We start from the raw sequence: 26,705 nt of genomic DNA, 5'->3' as shown, positions 1-26,705 counted from the left end.
TGTTACAGCGCCCCCTACGCTAACCCCATATTATCCAGTGTGTTACAGCACCCCCTACGCTAACCCCATATTACCCAGTGTGTTACAGCGCCCCCTACGCTAACCCCATATTACCCAGTGTGTTACAGCGCCCCCTACGCTAACCCCATATTACCCAGTGTGTTACAGCGCCCCCTACGCTAACCCCATATTATCCAGTGTGTTACAGCTCCCCCTACGCTAACCCCATTTTATCCAGTGTGTTACAGCTCCCCCTACGCTAACCCCATATTATCCAGTGTGCTACAGCGCCCCCTACGCTAACCCCATATTATCCAGTGTGTTACAGCGCCCCCTATGCTAACCCCATATTATCCAGTGTGTTACAGCGCCCCCTACGCTAACCCCATATTATCCAGTGTGTTACAGCACACCCTACGCTAACCCCATATTATCCAGTGTGTTACAGTGCCCCCTACGCTAACCCCATATTATCCAGTGTGTTACAGCGCCCTCTACGCTAACCCCATATTATCCAGTGTGTTACAGCACCCCCTACGCTAACCCCATATTATCCAGTGTGTTACAGCGCCCCCTGCGCTAACCCCATATTATCCAGTGTGTTACAGCGCCCCTTATGCTAACCCCATATTATCCAGTGTGTTACAGCGCCCCCTACGCTAACCCCATATTATCCAGTGTGTTACAGTGCCCCCTACGCTAACCCCATATTATCCAGTGTGTTACAGCGCCCCATACGCTAACCCCATATTATCCAGTGTGTTATAGCGCCCCCTAAGCTAACCCCATATTATCCAGTGTGTTACAGCGCCCCCTACGCTAACCCCATATTATCCAGTGTGTTAAAGCGCCCCCTACGCTAACTCCATATTATCCAGTGTGTTACAGCGCCCCCTACGCTAACCACCATATTATCCAGTGTGTTACAGCGCCCCCTACGCTAACCCCATATTATCTAGTGTGTTACAGCGCCCCCTACGCTAACCACCATATTATCCAGTGTGTTACAGCGCCCCCTACGCTAACCCCATATTATCCAGTGTGTTACAGCGCCCCCTACGCTAACCCCATATTATCCAGTGTGTTACAGCGCCCCCTACGCTAACCCCATATTATCCAGTGTGTTACAGCGCCCCCTACGCTAACCCCATATTATCCAGTGTGTTACAGCGCCCCCTACGCTAACCCCATATTATCCAGTGTGTTACAGCGCCCCCTACGCTAACCCCATATTACCCAGTGTGTTACAGCGCCCCCTACGCTAACCCCATATTATCCAGTGTGTTACAGCGCCCCCTACGCTAACCCCATATTATCCAGTGTGTTACAGCGCCCCCTACGCTAACCCCATATTATCCAGTGTGTTACAGCGCCCCCTACGCTAACCCCATATTATCCAGTGTGTCACAGCGCTCCCTACGCTAACCCCATATTATCCAGTGTGTTACAGCGCCCCCTATGCTAACCCCATATTATCCAGTGTGTTACAGCGCCCCCTACGCTAACCCCATATTATCCAGTGTGTTACAGCGCCCCCTACGCTAACCCCATATTATCCAGTGTGTTACAGCGCCCCCTACGCTAACCCCATATTATCCAGTGTGTTACAGCGCCCCTACACTAACCATATATTATACAGTGTGTTACAGCGCCCCCTACGCTAACCCCATATTATCCAGTGTGTTACAGCGCTCCCTACGCTAACCCCATATTACCCAGTGTTTTACAGCGCCCCCTACACTAACCATATATTATACAGTGTGTTACAGTGCCCCCTACGCTAACCCCATATTATCCACTGTGTTACAGTGCCCCCAACGCTAACCCCATATTATCCACTGTGTTACAGCGCCCCCTACGCTAACCCCATATTATCCACTGTGTCACAGCGCCCCCTACGCTAACCCCATATTATCCAGTGTGTTACAGCGCTCCCTTATGCTAACCCCATATTATCCAGTGTGTTACAGCGCTCCCTTATGCTAACCCCATATTATCCAGTGTGTTACAGCGCCCCATACGCTAACCCCATATTACCCAGTGTGTTACAGCGCCCCCTACGCTAACCCCATATTACCCAGTGTGTTACAGCGCCCCCTATGCTAACCCCATATTATCCAGTGTGTTACAGCTCCCCCTACGCTAACCCCATATTATCCAGTATGTTACAGCGCACCCTACGCTAACCCCATATTATCCAGTGTGTTACAGCGCCCCCTATGCTAACCCCATATTATCCAGTGTGTTACAGCGCCCCCTACGCTAACCCCATATTATCCAGTGTGTTACAGCACCCCCTACGCTAACCCCATATTACCCAGTGTGTTACAGCGCCCCCTACGCTAACCCCATATTATCCAGTGTGTTACAGCACCCCCTACGCTAACCCCATATTATCCAGTGTGTTACAGTGCCCCCTACGCTAACCCCATATTATCCAGTGTGTTACAGCGCCCCCTACGCTAACCCCATATTACCCAGTGTGTTACAGCGCCCCCTACGCTAACCCCATATTATCCAGTGTGTTACAGCTCCCCCTACGCTAACCCCATATTATCCAGTGTGTTACAGCGCCCCCTACGCTAACCCCATATTATCCAGTGTGTTACAGCGCCCCCTATGCTAACCCCATATTATCCAGTGTGTTACAGCGCCCCCTACGCTAACCCCATATTATCCACTGTGTTACAGCGCTCCCTACGCTAACCCCATATTATCCACTGTGTTACAGCGCCCCCTACGCTAACCCCATATTATCCAGTGTGTTACAGCGCTCCCTTATGCTAACCCCATATTATCCAGTGTGTTACAGCGCTCCCTTATGCTAACCCCATATTATCCAGTGTGTTACAGCGCCCCATACGCTAACCCCATATTACCCAGTGTGTTACAGCGCCCCCTACGCTAACCCCATATTACCCAGTGTGTTACAGCGCCCCCTACGCTAACCCCATATTATCCAGTGTGTTACAGCTCCCCCTACGCTAAACCCATTTTATCCAGTGTGTTACAGCGCCCCCTACGCTAACCCCATCTTATCCAGTGTGTTACAGCGCCCCCTATGCTAACCCCATATTATCCAGTGTGTTACAGCGCCCCCTACGCTAACCCCATATTATCCAGTGTGTTACAGCACCCCCTACGCTAACCCCATATTATCCAGTGTGTTACAGTGCCCCCTACGCTAACCCCATATTATCCAGTGTGTTACAGCGCCCCCTACGCTAACCCCATATTACCCAGTGTGTTACAGCGCCCCCTACGCTAACCCCATATTATCCAGTGTGTTACAGCTCCCCCTACGCTAACCCCATATTATCCAGTGTGTTACAGCGCCCCCTACGCTAACCCCATATTATCCAGTGTGTTACAGCGCCCCCTATGCTAACCCCATATTATCCAGTGTGTTACAGCGCCCCCTACGCTAACCCCATATTATCCAGTGTGTTACAGTGCCCCCTACGCTAACCCCATATTATCCAGTGTGTTACAGCGCCCTCTACGCTAACCCCATATTATCCAGTGTGTTACAGCACCCCCTACGCTAACCCCATATTATCCAGTGTGTTACAGCGCCCCCTACGCTAACCCCATATTATCCAGTGTGTTACAGCGCCCCTTATGCTAACCCCATATTATCCAGTGTGTTACAGCGCCCCCTACGCTAACCCCATATTATCCAGTGTGTTACAGTGCCCCCTACGCTAACCCCATATTATCCAGTGTGTTACAGCGCCCCATACGCTAACCCCATATTATCCAGTGTGTTATAGCGCCCCCTAAGCTAACCCCATATTATCCAGTGTGTTACAGCGCCCCCTACGCTAACCCCATATTATCCAGTGTGTTAAAGCGCCCCCTACGCTAACTCCATATTATCCAGTGTGTTACAGCGCCCCCTACGCTAACCACCATATTATCCAGTGTGTTACAGCGCCCCCTACGCTAACCCCATATTATCTAGTGTGTTACAGCGCCCCCTACGCTAACCACCATATTATCCAGTGTGTTACAGCGCCCCCTACGCTAACCCCATATTATCCAGTGTGTTACAGCGCCCCCTACGCTAACCCCATATTATCCAGTGTGTTACAGCGCCCCCTACGCTAACCCCATATTATCCAGTGTGTTACAGCGCCCCCTACGCTAACCCCATATTATCCAGTGTGTTACAGCGCCCCCTACGCTAACCCCATATTATCCAGTGTGTTACAGCGCCCCCTACGCTAACCCCATATTACCCAGTGTGTTACAGCGCCCCCTACGCTAACCCCATATTATCCAGTGTGTTACAGCGCCCCCTACGCTAACCCCATATTATCCAGTGTGTTACAGCGCCCCCTACGCTAACCCCATATTATCCAGTGTGTTACAGCGCCCCCTACGCTAACCCCATATTATCCAGTGTGTCACAGCGCTCCCTACGCTAACCCCATATTATCCAGTGTGTTACAGCGCCCCCTATGCTAACCCCATATTATCCAGTGTGTTACAGCGCCCCCTACGCTAACCCCATATTATCCAGTGTGTTACAGCGCCCCCTACGCTAACCCCATATTATCCAGTGTGCTACAGCGCCCCCTACGCTAACCCCATATTATCCAGTGTGTTACAGCGCCCCTACACTAACCATATATTATACAGTGTGTTACAGCGCCCCCTACGCTAACCCCATATTATCCAGTGTGTTACAGCGCCCCCTACACTAACCATATATTATACAGTGTGTTACAGCGCCCCCTACGCTAACCCCATATTATCCAGTGTGTTACAGCGCTCCCTACGCTAACCCCATATTACCCAGTGTTTTACAGCGCCCCCTACACTAACCATATATTATACAGTGTGTTACAGTGCCCCCTACGCTAACCCCATATTATCCACTGTGTTACAGTGCCCCCAACGCTAACCCCATATTATCCACTGTGTTACAGCGCCCCCTACGCTAACCCCATATTATCCACTGTGTCACAGCGCCCCCTACGCTAACCCCATATTATCCAGTGTGTTACAGCGCTCCCTTATGCTAACCCCATATTATCCAGTGTGTTACAGCGCTCCCTTATGCTAACCCCATATTATCCAGTGTGTTACAGCGCCCCATACGCTAACCCCATATTACCCAGTGTGTTACAGCGCCCCCTACGCTAACCCCATATTACCCAGTGTGTTACAGCGCCCCCTATGCTAACCCCATATTATCCAGTGTGTTACAGCTCCCCCTACGCTAACCGCATATTATCCAGTATGTTACAGCGCACCCTACGCTAACCCCATATTATCCAGTGTGTTACAGCGCCCCCTATGCTAACCCCATATTATCCAGTGTGTTACAGCGCCCCCTACGCTAACCCCATATTATCCAGTGTGTTACAGCACCCCCTACGCTAACCCCATATTACCCAGTGTGTTACAGCGCCCCCTACGCTAACCCCATATTACCCATTGTGTTACAGCGCCCCCTACGCTAACCCCATATTATCCAGTGTGTTACAGCGCCCCCTACGCTAACCCCATATTACCCAGTGTGTTACAGCGCCCCCTACGCTAACCCCATATTACCCAGTGTGTTACAGTGCCCCCAACGCTAACCCCATATTATCCAGTGTGTTACAGCGCTCCCTACGCTAACCCCATATTATCCACTGTGTTACAGCGCCCCATACGCTAACCCCATATTACCCAGTGTGTTACAGCGCCCCCTACGCTAACCCCATCTTATCCAGTGTGTTACAGCGCCCCCTATGCTAACCCCATATTATCCAGTGTGTTACAGCGCCCCCTACGCTAACCCCATATTATCCAGTGTGTTACAGCACCCCCTACGCTAACCCCATATTATCCAGTGTGTTACAGTGCCCCCTACGCTAACCCCATATTATCCAGTGTGTTACAGCGCCCCCTACGCTAACCCCATATTACCCAGTGTGTTACAGCGCCCCCTACGCTAACCCCATATTATCCAGTGTGTTACAGCTCCCCCTACGCTAACCCCATATTATCCAGTGTGTTACAGCGCCCCCTACGCTAACCCCATATTACCCAGTGTGTTACAGCGCCCCCTACGCTAACCCCATATTATCCAGTGTGTTACAGCTCCCCCTACGCTAACCCCATATTATCCAGTGTGTTACAGCGCCCCCTACGCTAATCCCATATTATCCAGTGTGTTACAGCGCCCCCTATGCTAACCCCATATTATCCAGTGTGTTACAGCGCCCCCTACGCTAACCCCATAATTTCCAGTGTGTTACAGCACCCCCTACGCTAACCCCATATTATCCAGTGTGTTACAGTGCCCCCTACGCTAACCCCATATTATCCAGTGTGTTACAGCGCCCCCTACGCTAACCCCATATTATCCAGTGTGTTACAGCACCCCCTACGCTAACCCCATATTATCCAGTGTGTTACAGCGCCCCCTACGCTAACCCCATATTATCCAGTGTGTTACAGCGCCCCTTATGCAAACCCCATATTATCCAGTGTGTTACAGCGCCCCCTACGCTAACCCCATATTATCCAGTGTGTTACAGCGCCCCCTACGCTAACCCCATATTATCCAGTGTGTTACAGCGCCCCATACGCTAACCCCATATTATCCAGTGTGTTATAGCGCCCCCTAAGCTAACCCCATATTATCCAGTGTGTTACAGCGCCCCCTACGCTAACCCCATATTATCCAGTGTGTTAAAGCGCCCCCTACGCTAACTCCATATTATCCAGTGTGTTACAGCGCCCCCTACGCTAACCACCATATTATCCAGTGTGTTACAGCGCCCCCTACGCTAACCCCATATTATCTAGTGTGTTACAGCGCCCCCTACGCTAACCACCATATTATCCAGTGTGTTACAGCGCCCCCTACGCTAACCCCATATTATCCAGTGTGTTACAGCGCCCCCTACGCTAACCCCATATTATCCAGTGTTTTACAGCGCCCCCTACGCTAACCCCATATTATCCAGTGTGTTACAGCGCCCCCTACGCTAACCCCATATTATCCAGTGTGTTACAGCGCCCCCTACGCTAACCCCATATTATCCAGTGTGTTACAGCGCCCCCTACGCTAACCCCATATTACCCAGTGTGTTACAGCGCCCCCTACGCTAACCCCAAATTATCCAGTGTGTTACAGCGCCCCCTACGCTAACCCCATACTATCCACTGTGTTACAGTGCCCCCTATGCTAACCCCATATTATCCAGTGTGTTACAGCGCCCCCTACGCTAACCCCATATTATCCAGTGTGTTACAGCGCCCCCTACGCTAACCCCATACTATCCACTGTGTTACAGTGCCCCCTATGCTAACCCCATATTATCCAGTGTGTTACAGCGCTCCCTACGCTAACCCCATATTATCCAGTGTTACAGCGCCCCCTAAGCTAACCCCATATTATCCAGTGTGTTACAGCGCCCCCTAAGCTAACTCCATATTATCCAGTGTATTACAGCGCCCCCTACGCTAACCTCATATTATCCAGTGTGTTACAGCGCCCCCTACGCTAACCACATATTATCCAGTGTGTTACAGCGCCCCCTACGCTAACCACATACTATCCAGTGTGTTACAGCACCCCCTACGCTAACCCTATATTATCCAGTGTGTTACAGCGCCCCCTACGCTAACCATATATTATCCAGTGTGTTACAGTGCCCCCTATGCTAACCCCATATTATCCAGTGTGTTACAGCGCCCCCTACGCTAACCCCACATTATCCAGTGTGTTACAGCGCCCCCTACGCTAACCCCATATTATCCAGTGTGTTACAGTGCCCCTTACGCTAACCTCATATTATCCACTGTGTTACAGCGCCCCCACGCTAACCTCATATTATCCACTGTGTTACAGCGCTCCCTAGGCTAGCCACATATTATCCAGTGTGTTACAGTGCCCCCTACGCTAACCCCATTTTATCCAGTGTTACAGCGCCCCCTACGCTAACCCCATATTATCCAGTGTGTTACAGCGCTCCCTACACTAACCCAATATTATCCAGTGCGTTACAGTGCCCCTTACACTAACCTCATATTATCCACTGTGTTACAGCGCCCCCCACGCTAACCTCATATTATCCACTGTGTTACAGTGCCCCCTATGCTAACCCCATATTATCCAGTGTGTTACAGCGCTCCCTACGCTAACCCCATATTATCCAGTGTTACAGCGCCCCCTAAGCTAACCCCATATTATCCAGTGTGTTACAGCGCCCCCTAAGCTAACTCCATATTATCCAGTGTATTACAGCGCCCCCTACGCTAACCTCATATTATCCAGTGTTTTACAGCGCCCCCTACGCTAACCCCATATTATCCAGTGTGTTACAGCGCCCCCTACGCTAACCACATACTATCCAGTGTGTTACAGCACCCCCTACGCTAACCCCATATTATCCAGTGTGTTACAGCGCCCCCTACGCTAACCATATATTATCCAGTGTGTTACAGTGCCCCCTACGCTAACCCCATTTTATCCAGTGTTACAGCGCCCCCTACGCTAACCCCATATTATCCAGTGTGTTACAGCGCTCCCTACACTAACCCCATATTATCCAGTGTGTTACAGTGCCCCTTACGCTAACCTCATATTATCCACTGTGTTACAGCGCCCCCCACGCTAACCTCATATTATCCACTGTTTTACAGCGCTCCCTAGGCTAGCCACATATTATCCAGTGTGTTACAGTGCCCCCTAAGCTAACCCCATTTTATCCAGTGTTACAGCGCCCCCTATGCTAACCCCATATTATCCAGTGTGTTACAGTGCCCCCTACTACAGTAGGTTCCCCCCCTCATTATCTTTATGGCCCCCACCCACCGCTTAAGGGTGGGGGCCGGGGGGGGGGAGGACAGTAGGTCCCCCCAGTGTAATATATGGCCCCCATCCACTGTGCAGGGGTGGGGGCCGGGGGGAGGACAGTAGGTCCTTATCTTCATGCCCCCCCACCACTCAAGGGTGGGTGCCGGTGGGAGGACAGAGGGTCCCCCCCCCATTTGTAATTTATGGCCCCCACCCACCGCGTAGGAGTGGGGGCCGGGAAGGAGGACAATAGGTTCCCCACCCTTATTGTTATTTAGGGCCCCCACCCGCCATGCAAGGGTGGGGGCCGGAGAGTAGTTTTTTTTTTTTTTTTTTACAGTAAGCAGCCACAGGCTGCACACTGTTTAGTGGACATGCCCCTACTCGCGGTATAGCGAGTAGGGGCATTCGGGAGATTTTAATCTCCATTATGTTATTATGGGGGTCATATTGACCCCCATAGAGTGGGGGGGAGGACTGGGGGGTTTAGGAAGTGGTGAGGAGCACTGCTCCCTGCCGCTTCTATCTTTACATATTACAAGGAGGGAGCTGCGCGCCGGTAGCTCCCTCCTTGTAATAAACTGCACGAACAAACGAACACAGTGATAGTTTGTTCGTCAGATTTTTCTATTCATTCATTCGTCTTTCTGACGAATGAATAGATTAAATTCCCGTTCGCATGCCCAAGTGTTTCACTGGGCATGTGCGGGAATCTCACAGCGCTATCTAGTGTGGGCAGATGACGTGTCCCACAGGGACTTCCTTTACCCACACAAAGATGGCGACGCCCTGAAAATAGATCGAGGCTTAGGGGCATTTGGGGGTGACTAGGGGTTCAGTTAGATGTAGTGGAGTCGGGAGGGGGGGTTTAAAAAAAAAACGGGATTCGGCCATGACAATGCCGCTTTAAATTCAGGGTTAATGTACCTGGGACACTGCACCCAGACCAAATCAATGAGTTGAAGTGATCTGGGTGTCTACAGTGTCAGTATGTTTTTTCAGTTCTCTTTCTACTCATTGACTGAAGCCACCATATTGCAACATGCCTTCCCTTTTTACATTTTGCTCTCCAATATTTCCTGCCCCCTAATAACAGATTGTGTGTTCTTTATTAACCAGAAATGCGTAGGTACTGCCACAACGTAGAGAACGTTAGCTGTAAAATATGCAAAACTCTCTCAATATATAATGGATTTCCACAGAAAATACAATAAATTCTGACAAAGTTAAACAAATATGGAGAAACTCACCGTCTGCTTGTGCTTTCTGTAACGAGCTAAGAAACATCGCTGCGGCCTCTGATATTGTGATTGGACTAGTATTCCTGCGCGTTTCTGAAAGAGGGCAACAATCAGCATTTTTACACTTAAAAGGTTATTAGAGCAACTGTGAAATAAAAACAAATAAAAACGCAGAGGACGCCATTTCCACTGAACGCACAAGAAGGCAGAAATGTATTTCATGACTTCATTCCCCAACTATCCACTCAAATAAAATACACAGTGTCACAGAAATCTTCTTGAATAAAAAATAAAATGATAATAAAATAATAAAAATAATCATTATATTGGCGAATTGGCCAAATAATTCTCCCATGATCTTAGCTGCTGGATATTTCTACCTAAATTAGAAAATGATGTTCACGTTAATTGTTACCCAGATTCAGTGAAAATATTTAAGAGGACACTAATCCCCAGAACCTCTAAGGTCGGTCCCTGCATTCTCTGCAGGGTAAACGCTGCATTTTCAGAGACTTTGTAACTCCACCTCCGATTGTCACTAGAGGTACTTCCTGGACGTGGGCCTGCGTACTTTGCAGGACGTACGTCCAGCATCTCTGCGCTCTGCATGGACACACTGAATTCTCCCCATAAAGACAAATTGATTTAATTCTCTTTGAGGAGATGCTGATTGGCGCAGTGATTTGTTGCACATTCCTAAGTAATTCTTTAATTTGTTTTTTAACTCTCACTGGAGTAGGGGGGACAGGGGCGACACTTAAATAGATAGCTAAACATTATAAATACAGGTTTGTATTACGACGTTAAAGTTTCCTTTAATATTATTGAAATATACAGTTGCAAGAAAAAGTATGTGAACCCTTTGGAATGATATGGATTGCTGCACAAATTGGTCATTAAATGTGATCTGATCATCATCTAAGTCACAACAATAGACAATCACAGTCTGCTTAACCCCTTAAGGACCAAACTTCTGGAATAAAAGGGAATCATGACATATCACACATGTCATGTGTCCTTAAGGGGTTAAACTAATAACACACAAATAATGAAATGTTGCCATGTTTTTATTGAACACACCACGTAAACAGTGCAGGTGGAAAAAGTATGTGAACCCCTAGACTAATGACATCCCAAGAGCTAATTGGAGTGAGATGTCAGCCAACTGGAGTCCAATCAATGAGATGAGATTGGAGGTGTTGGTTACAGCTGCCCTGCCCTATAAAAAACACACACCAGTTCTGGGTTTGCTTTTCACAAGAAGCATTGCCTGATATGAATGATGCCTCGCACAAAAGAGCTCTCAGAAGACCTACGATTAAGAATTGTTGACTTGCATAAAGCTGGAAAGGGTTATAAAAGTATCTCCAAAAGCCTTGCTGTTCATCAGTCCACGGTAAGACAAATTGTCTATAAATGGAGAAAGTTCAGCACTGCTGCTACTCTCCCTAGGAGTGGCCGTCCTGTAAAGATAACTCATTGAGGTGACCCCTGCTCACCTCAATGAGGTGAAGAAGAATCCTAGAGTGTCAGCTAAAGACTTACAAAAGTCACTGGCAAATGCTAACATCCCTGTTAGCGAATCTACAATATGTAAAACACTAAACAAGAATGGATTTCATGGGAGGATACCACAGAGGAAGCCACTGCTGTCCAAACAAAACATTGCTGCACATTTACAGTTTGCATAAAAGCACCTGGATGTTCCACAGCAGTACTGGCAAAATATTCTGTGGACAGATGAAACCAAAGTTGAGTTGTTTGGAAGAAACACACAACACTATGTGTGGCGAAAAAGAGGCACAGCACACCAACATCAAAACCTCATCCCAACTGTGAAGTATGATGGTGGGGGCATCATGGTTTGGGGCTGCTTTGCTGCATCAGGGCCTGCATGGTTTGCTATCATCGAAGGAAAAATGAATTTCCAAGTTTATCAAGACATTTTGCAGGGGAACTTAAGGCCATCTGTCTACCAGCTGAAGCTCAACAGAAGATGGGTGTTGCAACAGGACAATGACCCAAAGCATAGAAGTAAATCAACAACAGAATGGCTTAAACAGAAGAAAATACGCTGTGACAGATCCATCTGTACAGACTAGTAATGCTGATTCGTCTGTTTGCCCTTATTTAGTTGGATTTCCTGTCCGTATGCCCCTGTTCGTGTGGTTCCGGAATACTGATTGAAACTACCGAACGGACGGCCACCCAGGAGAGGAGTGTGCTGCTGGTTAACCTCTTGGCCCCAATTAGAATGTTGTGGTTAACCGCAGACACCTCTCCATTCCATCCGTACGGGTGGTCGTCGTTCGTATGCCGACCACGAGGCGGCGGCCATTTTGGGACACGAGGAATATTAGCGGTGTTTGGTGTTGATCCTATGGAACTAAAAACGGACACTTTATCTACCGAACACCGCTGGAAGCTGCCGCCCGCCTTCTATTTCGTCGAGGCATACGAACGCCAGTCAGTTCGGGAGTTTTGTAACGTACATGTGGACTTCACCCAGATAGCCATCCCATGGAGTCAATCGTATACCGAAAGACTTGTGAGAGACTTTGGCTCCATGGTGATTGAACTATGTACATCGGATCTGAGCGCTATTCGGTAGGAATATACCCTCAGATCCAGACTATCTGGGGATACGTTATACGAACCATATTTATTTGGTATTTCCTCATTTATGTATTTTAATGTATTTTTCTTATTATGTTTAAAATGGCGATTTGCCTCTATCCTTGGAGATAATTAGGTTTCTTCCCAATTATCTCCGGGATAGAGAAGAAGGATTTATGGGTAAGATGGGGAGGGCTTATACTGAAGCCACTGCGATTGGCTACTGTCCAATATGTGTTACAGTCTTCCACAAGGTCCCCTAGGGGAGTGTCCACCTTGTGGGAGACCTGCATAACCCCCACTAAACACATTCCTGTTTGACCCTCACAACGGAGCTTGGTCTTGTTTGTGGGGGAGATTATTATGGGGACAGCGTTTTCGTTATTTCTAGCTGTGAAAGGAGTTCCGCTGATTTGATGGTCGGGAGTTGCCACGTTCACGTATCCTCCATTCGGGAGTTTGACGGTCGGCTGTACAGAACCTGCATTTCTAGGAAAGGGGATTATTTACTAAACGGCAGCTTCATCTATCTGGTGGTGAGTGTCGTAACATACGCCTTCTGAAGTGGCCCAGTCAGAGTCCTGACCTCAACCCAATTGATATGCTATGGCATGACCTCAAGAAAGCGATTCGCACCAGACATCCCAAGAATATTGCTGAACTGAAACAGTTCTGTAAAGAGGAATGGTCAAGAATTACTCCGAGTCCTGACCGTTGTGCATGTCTGATCTGCAACTACAGTAAACGTTTAGTTGAAGTTATTGCTTGCAAAGACTGTGATTGTCTATTGTTGTGACTTAGATGATGATAAGATCACATTGTATGACCAATTTGTGCAGGAATCCATATCATTCCAAAGGGTTCACATACTTTTTCTTGCAACTGTATAGAATGAATGCTAACTTCTATCTTTCTGTATTTGATCTGAAATGAAATCACATTCTTTCATCCCGTTTGTTGAAAATCCAAAAACTGAGCCCTGAAGACAGATTGTATCAGCTTAGGTCTGAGAACTGCATTTTTTTATCTCTTTGCAAAAATCTGCTCTATTAAAGTCCACATGACACGTATTTCGATTGAGATGAACTTTTAGTTTTTATTGAAGTATTAATAAAATTGGTATCAGTTCAGGAGTAGAGAGCCGGGGACATAATATAGAGATGAAGGACTTACTGTAAGATTGGGCTTTCACTCGTTATCACTGCTGAAGGAGAAATGCGTGGGGTAAGGGGCGTCATATTCATATTCAAGTCACGTTGATTGATTGGTTTAATTATTTACAAGAAACTGTATTGTTAATGGAGAAAAACCACTTCCTGTCACTGAAGTGATTGTGGTGCCTGGAGTTCACTTGCACGGTCTTACCTTCTTCTGACAGTTTAACACTTAAAAAGAGTCCCCTAGGCATGAGTCCAGCTTCCTGTCCTCCTAGTCCTCACAAATTTGGAAGCGTTTGTTGGAGCACCAGAGGTAAGCTTAGAGCGTCCGCTGACACTCTCGGCCTATCAGTGGCTGTCCTTTGCGCGTAGTACTTTAGAAATGTAAGGTCTATGGTCTGTTTTTGGGATAACATCAGCAACGTCTGCACAGTTCTGTTAAATGTTCTCTGACATTCAAAGAAAAATCTATCAATTATTCAGGAGAAAACTCGCCAGTCACTGTCCGGGCACGTCGAAACGTTTAATGGAACTCACCGAACTGCAGTCTGTCATAAAGGTCTTTCCTTTGACTCTCGTCAGAGATAAACCTTCGGCCTTCTAAAATAGAAAGTAATTGGATCTGTTAATTAATTCATTGCAGTTATTACAGTCTATCACAGGCCACGATATAGAAACAATGTAACTTAATTTTTATAGTAAAACTGCAGAATTTAATTTGCTTGCAATATAAACCATTGTACAGCGCTACGGAATCTGCTGGCACTGTATAAATAATAAAATAATAACATTCATTAAAAATTTTATTTCCTGCTTTTTGTGCAGTTTGTGTCGTGTTTATGTAGGATCCACCTGGGTTTCACACACTCTGACGCAGTGCGCTGGGTTTCACACACTCTGACGCAGTGCGCTGGGTTTCACACACTCTGACGCAGTGCGCTGGGTTTCACTCTCTGACGCAGTGCGCTGGGTTTCACACACTCTGACGCAGTGCGCTGGGTTTCACACACTCTGACGCAGTGCGCTGGGTTTCACACACTCTGACGCAGTGCGCTGGGTTTCACACACTCTGACGCAGTGCGCTGGGTTTCACACTCTGACGCAGTGCGCTGGGTTTCACACACTCTGACGCAGTGCGCTGGGTTTCACACTCTGACGCAGTGCGCTGGGTTTCACACACTCTGACGCAGTGCGCTGGGTTTCACACACTCTGACGCAGTGCGCTGGGTTTCACACACTCTGACGCAGTGCGCTGGGTTTCACTCTCTGACGCAGTGCGCTGGGTTTCACACACTGACGCAGTGCGTTGGGTTTCACACACTCTGACGCAGTGCGCTGGGTTTCACTCTCTGACGCAGTGCGCTGGGTTTCACACACTCTGACGCAGTGCGCCGGGTTTCACACACTCTGACGCAGTGCGCCGGGTTTCACACACTCTGACGCAGTGCGCCAGGTTTCACACACTCTGACGCAGTGCGCCGGGTTTCACACACTCTGACGCAGTGCGCTGGGTTTCACACACTCTGACGCAGTGCGCTGGGTTTCACACACTCTGACGCAGTGCGCTGGGTTTCACACTCTGACGTAGTGCGCTGGGTTTCACACACTCTGACGCAGTGCGCTGGGTTTCACACACTCTGACATAGTGCGCCGGATTTCACACACTCTGACGCAGTGCGCCGGGTTTTACACACTCTGACGCAGTGCGCCGGGTTTCACACACTCTGACGCAGTGCGCCGGGTTTCACACACTCTGACGCAGTGCGCTGGGTTTCACACACTCTGACGCAGTGCGCTGGGTTTCACACACTCTGACGCAGTGCGCTGGGTTTCACACTCTGACGCAGTGCGCTGGGTTTCACACACTCTGACGCAGTGCGCTGGGTTTCACATACTCTGACATAGTGCGCCAGGTTTCACACACTCTGATGCAGTGCGCCGGGTTTTACACACTCTGACGCAGTGCGCCGGGTTTCACACACTCTGACGCAGTGCGCCGGGTTTCACACACTCTGACGCAGTGCGCTGGGTTTCACACACTCTGACGCAGTGCGCTGGGTTTCACACACTCTGACGCAGTGCGCTGGGATTCACACACTCTGACGCAGTGCACTGGGGTTCATATTCAGTGACGTACAGTGCTAAGTATTCACACTCTCTGACGCAGTGCGCTGGGTTTCACACACTCTGACGCAGTGCGCTGGGTTTCACACTCTGACGCAGTGCGCTGGGTTTCACACTCTGACGCAGTGCGCTGGGTTTCACACACTCTGACGCAGTGCGCTGGGTTTCACACACTCGGACGCAGTGCGCTGGGTTTCACTCTCTGACGCAGTGCGCTGGATTTCACACACTCTGACGCAGTGCGCTGGGTTTCACACACTCGGACGCAGTGCACTGGGTTTCACTCTCTGACGCAGTGCGTTGGGTTTCACACACTCTGACGCAGTGCGCTGGGTTTCACACTCTGGCGCAGTGTGCTGGGTTTCACACACTCTGACGCAGTGCGCTGGGTTTCACACACTCTGACGCAGTGCGCTGGGTTTCACACACTCTGACGCAGTGCGCTGGGTTTCACACTCTGACGCAGTGCGCTGGGTTTCCCACACTCTGACGCAGTGCGCTGGGTTTCACACACTCTGACGCAGTGCGCTGGGTTTCACACACTCTGACTCAGTGCGCTGGGTTTCACTCTCTGACGCAGTGCGCTGGGTTTCACACACTGACGCAGTGCGTTGGGTTTCACACACTCTGACGCAGTGCGCTGGGTTTCACTCTCTGACGCAGTGCGCTGGGTTTCACACACTCTGACGCAGTGCGCCGGGTTTCACACACTCTGACGCAGTGCGCCAGGTTTCACACACTCTGACGCAGTGCGCCGGGTTTCACACACTCTGACGCAGTGCGCTGGGTTTCACACACTCTGACGCAGTGCGCTGGGTTTCACACACTGACGCAGTGCGTTGGGTTTCACACACTCTGACGCAGTGCGCTGGGATTCACTCTCTGACGCAGTGCGCTGGGTTTCACACACTCTGACGCAGTGCGCCGGGTTTCACACACTCTGACGCAGTGCGCCAGGTTTCACACACTCTGACGCAGTGCGCCGGGTTTCACACACTCTGACGCAGTGCGCTGGGTTTCACACACTCTGACGCAGTGCGCTGGGTTTCACACACTCTGACGCAGTGCGCTGGGTTTCACACTCTGACGTAGTGCGCTGGGTTTCACACACTCTGACGCAGTGCGCTGGGTTTCACACACTCTGACATAGTGCGCCGGGTTTCACACACTCTGACGCAGTGCGCCGGGTTTTACACACTCTGACGCAGTGCGCCGGGTTTCACACACTCTGACGCAGTGCGCCGGGTTTCACACACTCTGACGCAGTGCGCTGGGTTTCACACACTCTGACGCAGTGCGCTGGGTTTCACACACTCTGACGCAGTGCGCTGGGTTTCACACTCTGACGCAGTGCGCTGGGTTTCACATACTCTGACATAGTGCGCCAGGTTTCACACACTCTGATGCAGTGCGCCGGGTTTTACACACTCTGACGCAGTGCGCCGGGTTTCACACACTCTGACGCAGTGCGCCGGGTTTCACACACTCTGACGCAGTGCGCTGGGTTTCACACACTCTGACGCAGTGCGCTGGGTTTCACACACTCTGACGCAGTGCGCTGGGATTCACACACTCTGACGCAGTGCACTGGGGTTCACATTCAGTGACGTACAGTGCTAAGTATTCACACTCTCTGACGCAGTGCGCTGGGTTTCACACACTCTGACGCAGTGCGCTGGGTTTCACACTCTGACGCAGTGCGCTGGGTTTCACACTCTGACGCAGTGCGCTGGGTTTCACACACTCTGACGCAGTGCGCTGGGTTTCACACACTCGGACGCAGTGCGCTGGGTTTCACTCTCTGACGCAGTGCGCTGGATTTCACACACTCTGACGCAGTGCGCTGGGTTTCACACACTCGGACGCAGTGCACTGGGTTTCACTCTCTGACGCAGTGCGTTGGGTTTCACACACTCTGACGCAGTGCGCTGGGTTTCACACTCTGGCGCAGTGTGCTGGGTTTCACACACTCTGACGCAGTGCGCTGGGTTTCACACACTCTGACGCAGTGCGCTGGGTTTCACACACTCTGACGCAGTGCGCTGGGTTTCACACACTCTGACGCAGTGCGCTGGGTTTCACACACTCTGACGCAGTGCGCCGGGTTTCACACACTCTGACGCAGTGCGCCAGGTTTCACACACTCTGACGCAGGGCGCCGGGTGTCACACACTCTGACGCAGTGCGCTGGGTTTCACACACTCTGACGCAGTGCGCTGGGTTTCACACACTCTGACGCAGTGCGCTGGGTTTCACACTCTGACGCAGTGCGCTGGGTTTCACACACTCTGACGCAGTGCGCTGGGTTTCACACACTCTGACATAGTGCGCCGGGTTTCACACACTCTGACGCAGTGCGCCGGGTTTTACACACTCTGACGCAGTGCGCCGGGTTTCACACACTCTGACACAGTGCGCCGGGTTTCACACACTCTGACGCAGTGCGCTGGGTTTCACACACTCTGACGCAGTGCGTTGGGTTTCACACACTCTGACGCAGTGCGCTGGGCTTCACACTCTGACGCAGTGCGCTGGGTTTCACACACTCTGACGCAGTGCGCTGGGTTTCACACTCTGACGCAGTGCGCTGGGTTTCACACTCTGACGCAGTGCGCTGGGTTTCACACTCTGACGCAGTGCGCTGGGTTTCACACTCTCTGATGCAGTGCGCTGGGTTTCACACTCTGACGCAGTGCGCTGGGTTTCACACTGACGCAGTGCGCTGGGTTTCACACACTCTGACGCAGTGCGCTGGGTTTCACACTCTCTGACGCAGTGCGCTGGGTTTCACACACTCTGACGCAGTGCGCTGGGATTCACACACTCTGACGCAGTGCACTGGGTTTCACACACTCTGACGCAGTGCGCTGGGTTTCACACTCTGACGCAGTGCGCTGGGTTTCACACACTCTGACGCAGTGCGCCGGGTTTCACACACTCTGACGCAGTGCGCTGGGTTTCACACACTCTGACGCAGTGCGCTGGGTTTCACACTCTGACGCAGTGCGCTGGGTTTCACACTCTGACGCAGTGCGCTGGGTTTCACACACTCTGACGCAGTGCGCTGGGATTCACACACTCTGACGCAGTGCGCTGGGTTTCACACACTCTGACGCAGTGCGCTGAGTATTCACACTCTCTGATGCAGTGTGATGGGATTCACACTCACTGACACAGTACGCTGAGTATTCACACTCTCTGATGCAGTGTGCTGGGATTCACACTCACTGACACAGTACGCTGAGTATTCACACACTCTGACGCAGTGCGCTGGGTTTCACACACTCTGACGCAGTGCGCTGGGTTTCACACACTCTGACGCAGTGCGCTGGGTTTCACACACTCTGACGCAGTGCGCTGGGTTTCACACTCTGACGCAGTGCGCTGGGTTTCACACTCTGATGCAGTGCGCTGGGTTTCACACACTCTGACGCAGTGCGCTGAGTATTCACACTCTCTGATGCAGTGTGCTGGGATTCACACTCACTGACACAGTACGCTGAGTATTCACACTCTCTGATGCAGTGTGCTGGGATTCACACTCACTGACACAGTACGCTGAGTATTCACACACTCTGACGCAGTGCGCTGGGTTTCACACACTCTGACGCAGTGCGCTGGGTTTCACACACTCTGACGCAGTGCGCTGGGTTTCACACACTCTGACGCAGTGCGCTGGGTTTCACACACTCTGACGCAGTGCGCTGGGTTTCACACACTCTGATGCAGTGTGCTGGGTTTCACACACTCTGACGCAGTGCGCTGGGTTTCACACACTCTGATGCAGTGTGCTGGGATTCACATTCAGTGATGTACAGTGCTAAGTATTCACACTCTCTGATGCAGTGCACACTCACTTTTCACACTCAGTGCACTTTAACAACATGATATAGTGGGCCATTCCAACTGTACAGCCACAAGTTCAATGTAGACCACGGTCACTGAAGGAATTTCTGCTCTGATTATTTTAAACGTAGGAAAAAATATTTCACTTACGTGCCCCCTTTAAGTAAAGCATGGCCTGGGGAGTCCAATTCCTTCTCTGGAAGTGATTCTATGCAAAAAAAAATATACCAACAAACAAAGAAACATTAAAGGGACACTCAATTGCCCACATGATAAAAAAATAATATAAATCGCTGTTTAGTAGATATACTCCCAATAAAATCATGCATGTATTTATAATAAATGTTTTCATTGTGGTTATATCTAAAACCAGCTTGTAAAAGCTATAGATCTCTTGTCTGCAGCCATTGCAAACCGTCCCCTTCTAACCCAGCCCACATTTTCTGTGGCTGTCCAATCACAGACTTCCCAATGCAGTTTAATGAGAAGACTTTGCAAGGCAGGTGCTCTGGGCAGTTTCTGCCTCTACTGAGTTGAAAAAAACAGGAAGTAACAGGACCGGGTGTCTGGCAGACAGGCAGACAGGGCGTGTGACCAGGTTAATTTTTAAAAGTGTAAATTTCTAATGAAACCTGCCCTTTTTGTAAAATTAGAATGAGGACACCCTATTCACACACAAAGTCAGCTCCTAGGGGCCCAGACTGCTCCCTTAAATTACAGATAAGAAACGCTGATACATTTTGGATACATTTATTAATTCATCTAACTACTCACCTGGGAGATTCCCCGCGAGGGGCTGGTCATGGACACCGCCAGTAACAGGATAAAGATACAGGTCGTATAGGAGCTTAATTCCTGCAAATGGGAAAACACAGATCGGAGGTCATTTTATTAACTTCCTCAAACAAGATGGAAATCTCAAAGCACTGAGATAGAAAAATAAATTCTCCTTTATCTCCTATAAATCTCAAAATATAGATTATATTCTATATCCAGTACTGTAAACCTAACAATATGTGATTATATTCTATATCCAGTACTGTAAACCTAACAATATGTGATTATATTCTATATCCAGTACTGTAAACCTAACAATATGTGATTCTATTCTGTATCCAGTGCTGTAAACCTAACAATATGTGATTCTATTCTATATCCAGTACTGTAAACCTAACAATATGTGATTCTATTCTGTATCCAGTACTGTAAACCTAACAATATGTGATTCTATTCTGTATCCAGTACTGTAAACCTAACAATATGTGATTATATTCTATATCCAGTACTGTAAACCTAACAATATGTGATTATATTCTATATCCAGTACTGTAAACCTAACAATATGTGATTATATTCTATATCCAGTACTGTAAACCTAACAGTATGTGATTATATTCTATATCCAGTGCTGTAAACCTAACAATATGTGATTATATTCTGTATCCAGTACTGTAAACCTAACAATATGTGATTCTATTCTGTATCCAGTGCTGTAAACCTAACAATATGTGATTATATTCTATATCCAGTACTGTAAACCTAACAATATGTGATTCTATTCTGTATCCAGTACTGTAAACCTAACAATATGTGATTATATTCTGTATCCAGTACTGAGTGTAAACCTAACAATATGTGATTATATTCTATATCCAGTACTGTAAACCTAACCATATGTGATTATATTCTATATCCAGTACTGTAAACCTAACAATATGTGATTATATTCTATATCCAGTACTGTAAACCTAACAATATGTGATTATATTCTGTATCCAGTGCTGTAAACCTAACAATATGTGATTCTATTCTGTATCCAGTACTGTAAACCTAACAATATGTGATTATATTCTATATCCAGTACTGTAAACCTAACAATATGTGATTCTATTCTGTATCCAGTACTGTAAACCTAACAATATGTGATTATATTCTATATCCAGTACTGTAAACCTAACAATATGTGATTATATTCTATATCCAGTACTGTAAACCTAACAATATGTGATTATATTCTATATCCAGTACTGTAAACCTAACAGTATGTGATTCTATTCTGTATCCAGTACTGTAAACCTAACAATATGTGATTATATTCTGTATCCAGTACTGTAAACCTAACAATATGTGATTCTATTCTGTATCCAGTGCTGTAAACCTAACAATATGTGATTATATTCTATATCCAGTACTGTAAAACTAACAATATGTGATTCTATTCTGTATCCAGTACTGTAAACCTAACAATATGTGATTATATTCTGTATCCAGTACTGTAAACCTAACAATATGTGATTATATTCTATATCCAGTACTGTAAACCTAACAATATGTGATTATATTCTATATCCAGTACTGTAAACCTAACAATATGTGATTATATTCTATATCCAGTACTGTAAACCTAACAATATGTGATTATATTCTATATCCAGTACTGTAAACCTAACAATATGTGATTATATTCTGTATCCAGTGCTGTAAACCTAACAATATGTGATTCTATTCTGTATCCAGTACTGTAAACCTAACAATATGTGATTCTATTCTATATCCAGTACTGTAAACCTAACAATATGTGATTCTATTCTGTATCCAGTACTGTAAACCTAACAATATGTGATTATATTCTATATCTAGTACTGTAAACCTAACAATATGTGATTATATTCTATATCCAGTACTGTAAACCTAACAATATGTGATTATATTCTATATCCAGTACTGTAAACCTAACAATATTTGATTCTATTCTGTATCCAGTACTGTAAACCTAACAATATGTGATTATATTCTATATCCAGTACTGTAAACCTAACAATATGTGATTATATTCTATATCCAGTACTGTAAACCTAACAATATGTGATTATATTCTATATCCAGTACTGTAAACCTAACAATATGTGATTCTATTCTGTATCCAGTACTGTAAACCTAACAATATGTGATTATATTCTATATCCAGTTGTCACGATTCGGGGAACCCAACACGCTAACATACACACAGACACACACACAGAAAGTGTGCAGTACCGGTCCTTAGAGTGGCCGGGCTAAGCACACACAGAATAGTCAGGAGACAAGCCGAGTAAGGGGAACCAGAAAACAGAATAACGAGAAACAAGCCGAGGTCAAAGAGTAGGAGAAAGTCACAAAGTCAGTATAACAAGCCAGAGAGTACGTAACCAGAAATCACACGTTCAGAATCAATACTATAAAGCAAAGACCACAACAGGGCAGGGAGGAATAGGAAAGGTAAGTATTTAAACCAACAGGTTAATTCTGATTGGATAATTTCCAATCAGAATTAACAATCACACGTGGGAGATATCTAAACCTCCCACTGTGATTGAGGCACTGTGCCTTTAATGCCGGGTCAGGTGACTGACCCCGGCGTGACATATCTTGGACAGTCTTCCAGCGTGCAGCGTCATGCATGCTGCCGCTGGGGGGCGTGGAGGAAGACGCGGGCGGCATCCGAGGCTGGAGGGATGCCGCTCGCCGAACCCACGTGGAGAAGGGGACCGCGGACGGCTGGAGGGTGAGTGCCGCGATCGGACTGCAGCCTCCCCTTGCAGCCGCCCGCGGGATCCTGACATTACCCCCCCCCTCGAAGACTGCCCAGAGGGCGGGAAGCAGAAGGCTTCAAAGGAAACCGGGCATGAAAGGAGCGGACCAAAGAGGGAGCATGCAAATCAGAGCACGAAACCCAAGATCGCTCCTCAGGGCCGTACCCCTTCCAATCCACCAGATATTGCAGCCGACCCCTAGAAACACGAGAGTCGAGAAGGGCAGCCACTTCGTACACATCACTGGGGACAGCGCGAGGGGAAACAGGCCGCCCGAGGGGACGAGAGAACCGGTTGCAAAGCAAGGGCTTCAAAAGCGAAACGTGAAACGTGTTCGGAATGCGCATGGAAGAGGGCAAGTCCAGGGAGTAGGAAACGGGGTTAACCCTACGTAACACCTTGTAGGGACCAAGGAACCTGGGAGCGAACTTCATCGAGGGAACCTTGAGGCGGAGGTTCCTAGAGGACAACCATACCCTATCACCCGGAACATAGGAAGGGGCCGCACCCCTATGGCGATCAGCAAACTTCTTCTGAACAGCCGCTGAACGGGACAGCGCAACATGGACCTGATCCCACATCTTCCGCAAAGAGGCGAGGTGCTGGTCCAAAGCGGGCATTCCCTTGTCGGAGAACGCACCGGGAAGGACGGAAGGCCGAAACCCATAAGCAACCTCAAAAGGACTTAAGCCAGTAGACGAATGAGACACCGTATTCCTGGCAAATTCAGCCCACGGAAGGAGGCGAGACCAGTCATCCTGGTGCGCATTAGTGAAGCAGCGCAAATACAATTCCACAGACTGATTAGCACGTTCGGCTGCACCATTAGATTGCGGGTGATAGGAGGAAGTAAACGACAAGGAGACCCCCATCTCAGCACAAAAACCCCTCCAAAACCGAGAGACGAATTGAGGACCCCTGTCAGATACAATATCCTCAGGTACCCCATGCAAGCGGAACACTTCCTTGGCAAACACCTGAGCAAGCTGAATCGCAGAAGGCAGTTTCTTAAGCGGAATAAAGTGCGCCATTTTAGAGAACCTATCCGTCACAGTTAATATCACTGTCTGACCATCGGAAGGAGGAAGGTCTACAATAAAATCCATGGATAAGTGGGTCCATGGTTTCTTGGGAATCGATAGAGGCATCAGGAGACCCTGGGGTCTCACATTAGGGGACTTACACTGCGTACAGACCCGACAAGCCTGCACAAAATCCACTACGTCTCGCTTGAGTGAAGGCCACCAGAACTGTTGAAGGAGGCCCTTATACGTCTTGGTAACCCCCGGATGACCAGCAGTTTTGGCGGTGTGAAATAAAGTTAATAACTTCTTTCTGTCATTCACTTTAACGTATAGTCTGCCAACAGGCGTCTCAGGGGGTGCTTGGGTTTGGTATGTCTTAATATTATCAAGAACAAGAGACGAAACAACCAAACGGGTAGCAGCTATTATCTGAGACGCAGGTACAATAGGTTCAGGGGTCGGGTTAACAGATTCTAGAGGTTCATACTGTCGAGAGATAGCGTCAGCTTTGGCATTACGGCAACCAGGTCTATAGGTAATCACGTATTGGAAGCGTGAAAGAAATAGAGACCATCTAGCCTGCCGGGCGGACAACCTTCTAGCATCAGCTATATAGGAGAGGTTCTTATGATCTGTTATAACCATAACTTTGTGTCTAGAACCCTCTAATAAGTACCTCCATTCCTTAAAAGCTAACACAATAGCTAATAGTTCCCTGTTCCCAACATCGTAATTCTTTTCCGGATCAGATAACCTTTTAGAAAAGTAGCAACAGGGATGGAGGGGTTCGTCATACGTTGACCTCTGTGACAGTACTGCTCCCACGCCTGATTCAGAAGCGTCCACTTCCATAACAAAGGGAAGAGAAGGATCAGGGTGGCGTAGTACTGGAGCAGAGGCAAATGCCTTCTTGAGAGTGTCGAAGGCCTTAAGGGCTTCAGGAGTCCAAACCCTAGGGTGTAGACCTTTCTTAGTCAGCTTCGTTATAGGGGAGATAAGTGGTGAAAAGTTTCTTATAAATTTCCTGTAATAGTTGGCAAATCCTATAAAACGCTGGATAGCCTTAAGACCTTGGGGAAGCGGCCAGGATAGTATGGCTTCTAATTTAGCAGGATCCATACTGAAACCCTGTTCGGAAATTATATATCCTAGAAATTGCACCGAGGTCTGATCGAACAAACATTTTTCTAATTTACAATAAAGTCCGTTCTGTAATAACCTTTTAAGCACCTTCCTAACATGATTATGATGTGTCTGCAAATCAGGGGAATATACAAGGATGTCGTCAAGGTACACCACGGCACAGACATGTAATAGATCCCTGAGGACATCGTTTATGAGGTCCTGAAACACAGCGGGAGCATTACACAGTCCAAAAGGCATGACTAGATACTCGTAATGTCCGCTACGTGTATTGAATGCTGTTTTCCACTCATCATTCTCCTTTATACGAACAAGGTTATAAGCCCCCCTGAGGTCTAATTTAGTGAAGTACTTAGAACCTTTGACCCGGTCAAACAACTCCGTAATGAGGGGAATAGGGTAGGCGTTTTTAATCGTTATATTGTTCAGGCCTCTGTAGTCTATACAAGGCCGTAGATCACCCTCCTTTTTGGCAACGAAAAAGAAACCAGCCCCAGCCGGAGAGGAGGACCTTCTGATAAAACCTTTACATAAGGCTTCCTGTATGTACTCCTCCATTACCTGGTTCTCTTTTTCAGAAAGAGGGTATACCTTACCCCTAGGCGGCATAGTACCAGGTAAGAGGTTTATGGCACAATCATATTCACGGTGCGGGGGTAGTTTATCTGCCTCCCTTTTTTCAAACACCTTAGCTAGGTCTGCATACACAGGAGGAACATAAACAGAAAGTGGCTTGGCTGTGGGTACATTAAGCAAGCCAACAGGACAAACACGAGTCATACATTCCCTTTGACAAGATTTCCCCCAGGAGAGAATCTCCAAACAACCCCAATCAATCATCGGATTGTGTTTAACCAACCAGGGAAAGCCCAAAACGACAGAGGCTGTAGGGGAGTTGATTATTTGAAAGGACAATCTTTCCTTGTGCAAGGCACCCACAGACATAACCAGTTCTTTGGTCTCATGGGTCACCAGAGGTTTCTCCAGTGGTCTACCGTCTATGGCCTCCACAGCCAAGGGAGTGACCTTTTGGATCAGAGTCAAAGATGCGGTTTTAGCAAAACTCTCATCCATAAGATTGTCAGCAGCCCCTGAATCTATCAAGGCTTTGGTAATAATGGTAGTATTACCAACAAAAAGGGTAACCGTAATAAACGGTCTAGTAAAGGGGACGTGAG

At 48.1% G+C, this 26,705-nt stretch overlaps 1 protein-coding gene across 1 annotated transcript in view; it reads right to left on the bottom strand.

Moving 5' to 3' along the window:
- Nucleotides 1-26,705, bottom strand: part of SPX (spexin hormone) — a 61,666-nt gene that overhangs the window by 20,326 nt on the left and 14,635 nt on the right. The window contains exons 2-5 of the mRNA XM_063445036.1: nt 20,562-20,642; nt 19,938-19,995; nt 14,355-14,417; nt 10,054-10,137 (exon numbers count right to left, since the gene is read on the bottom strand). Coding sequence (XP_063301106.1) covers nt 10,054-10,137; nt 14,355-14,417; nt 19,938-19,995; nt 20,562-20,642 — 286 coding nt within the window. The remainder of the gene's footprint in view (nt 1-10,053; nt 10,138-14,354; nt 14,418-19,937; nt 19,996-20,561; nt 20,643-26,705) is intronic.

The sequence above is a fragment of the Pelobates fuscus genome, chromosome 3 (assembly GCF_036172605.1).
Source record: "Pelobates fuscus isolate aPelFus1 chromosome 3, aPelFus1.pri, whole genome shotgun sequence".
In the NCBI taxonomy this organism is placed as follows: Eukaryota; Metazoa; Chordata; class Amphibia; order Anura; family Pelobatidae; genus Pelobates; species Pelobates fuscus.
The sequence above is the reverse complement of the archived record's forward strand: the minus strand, read 5'-3'. Positions and strand labels throughout refer to the sequence as shown.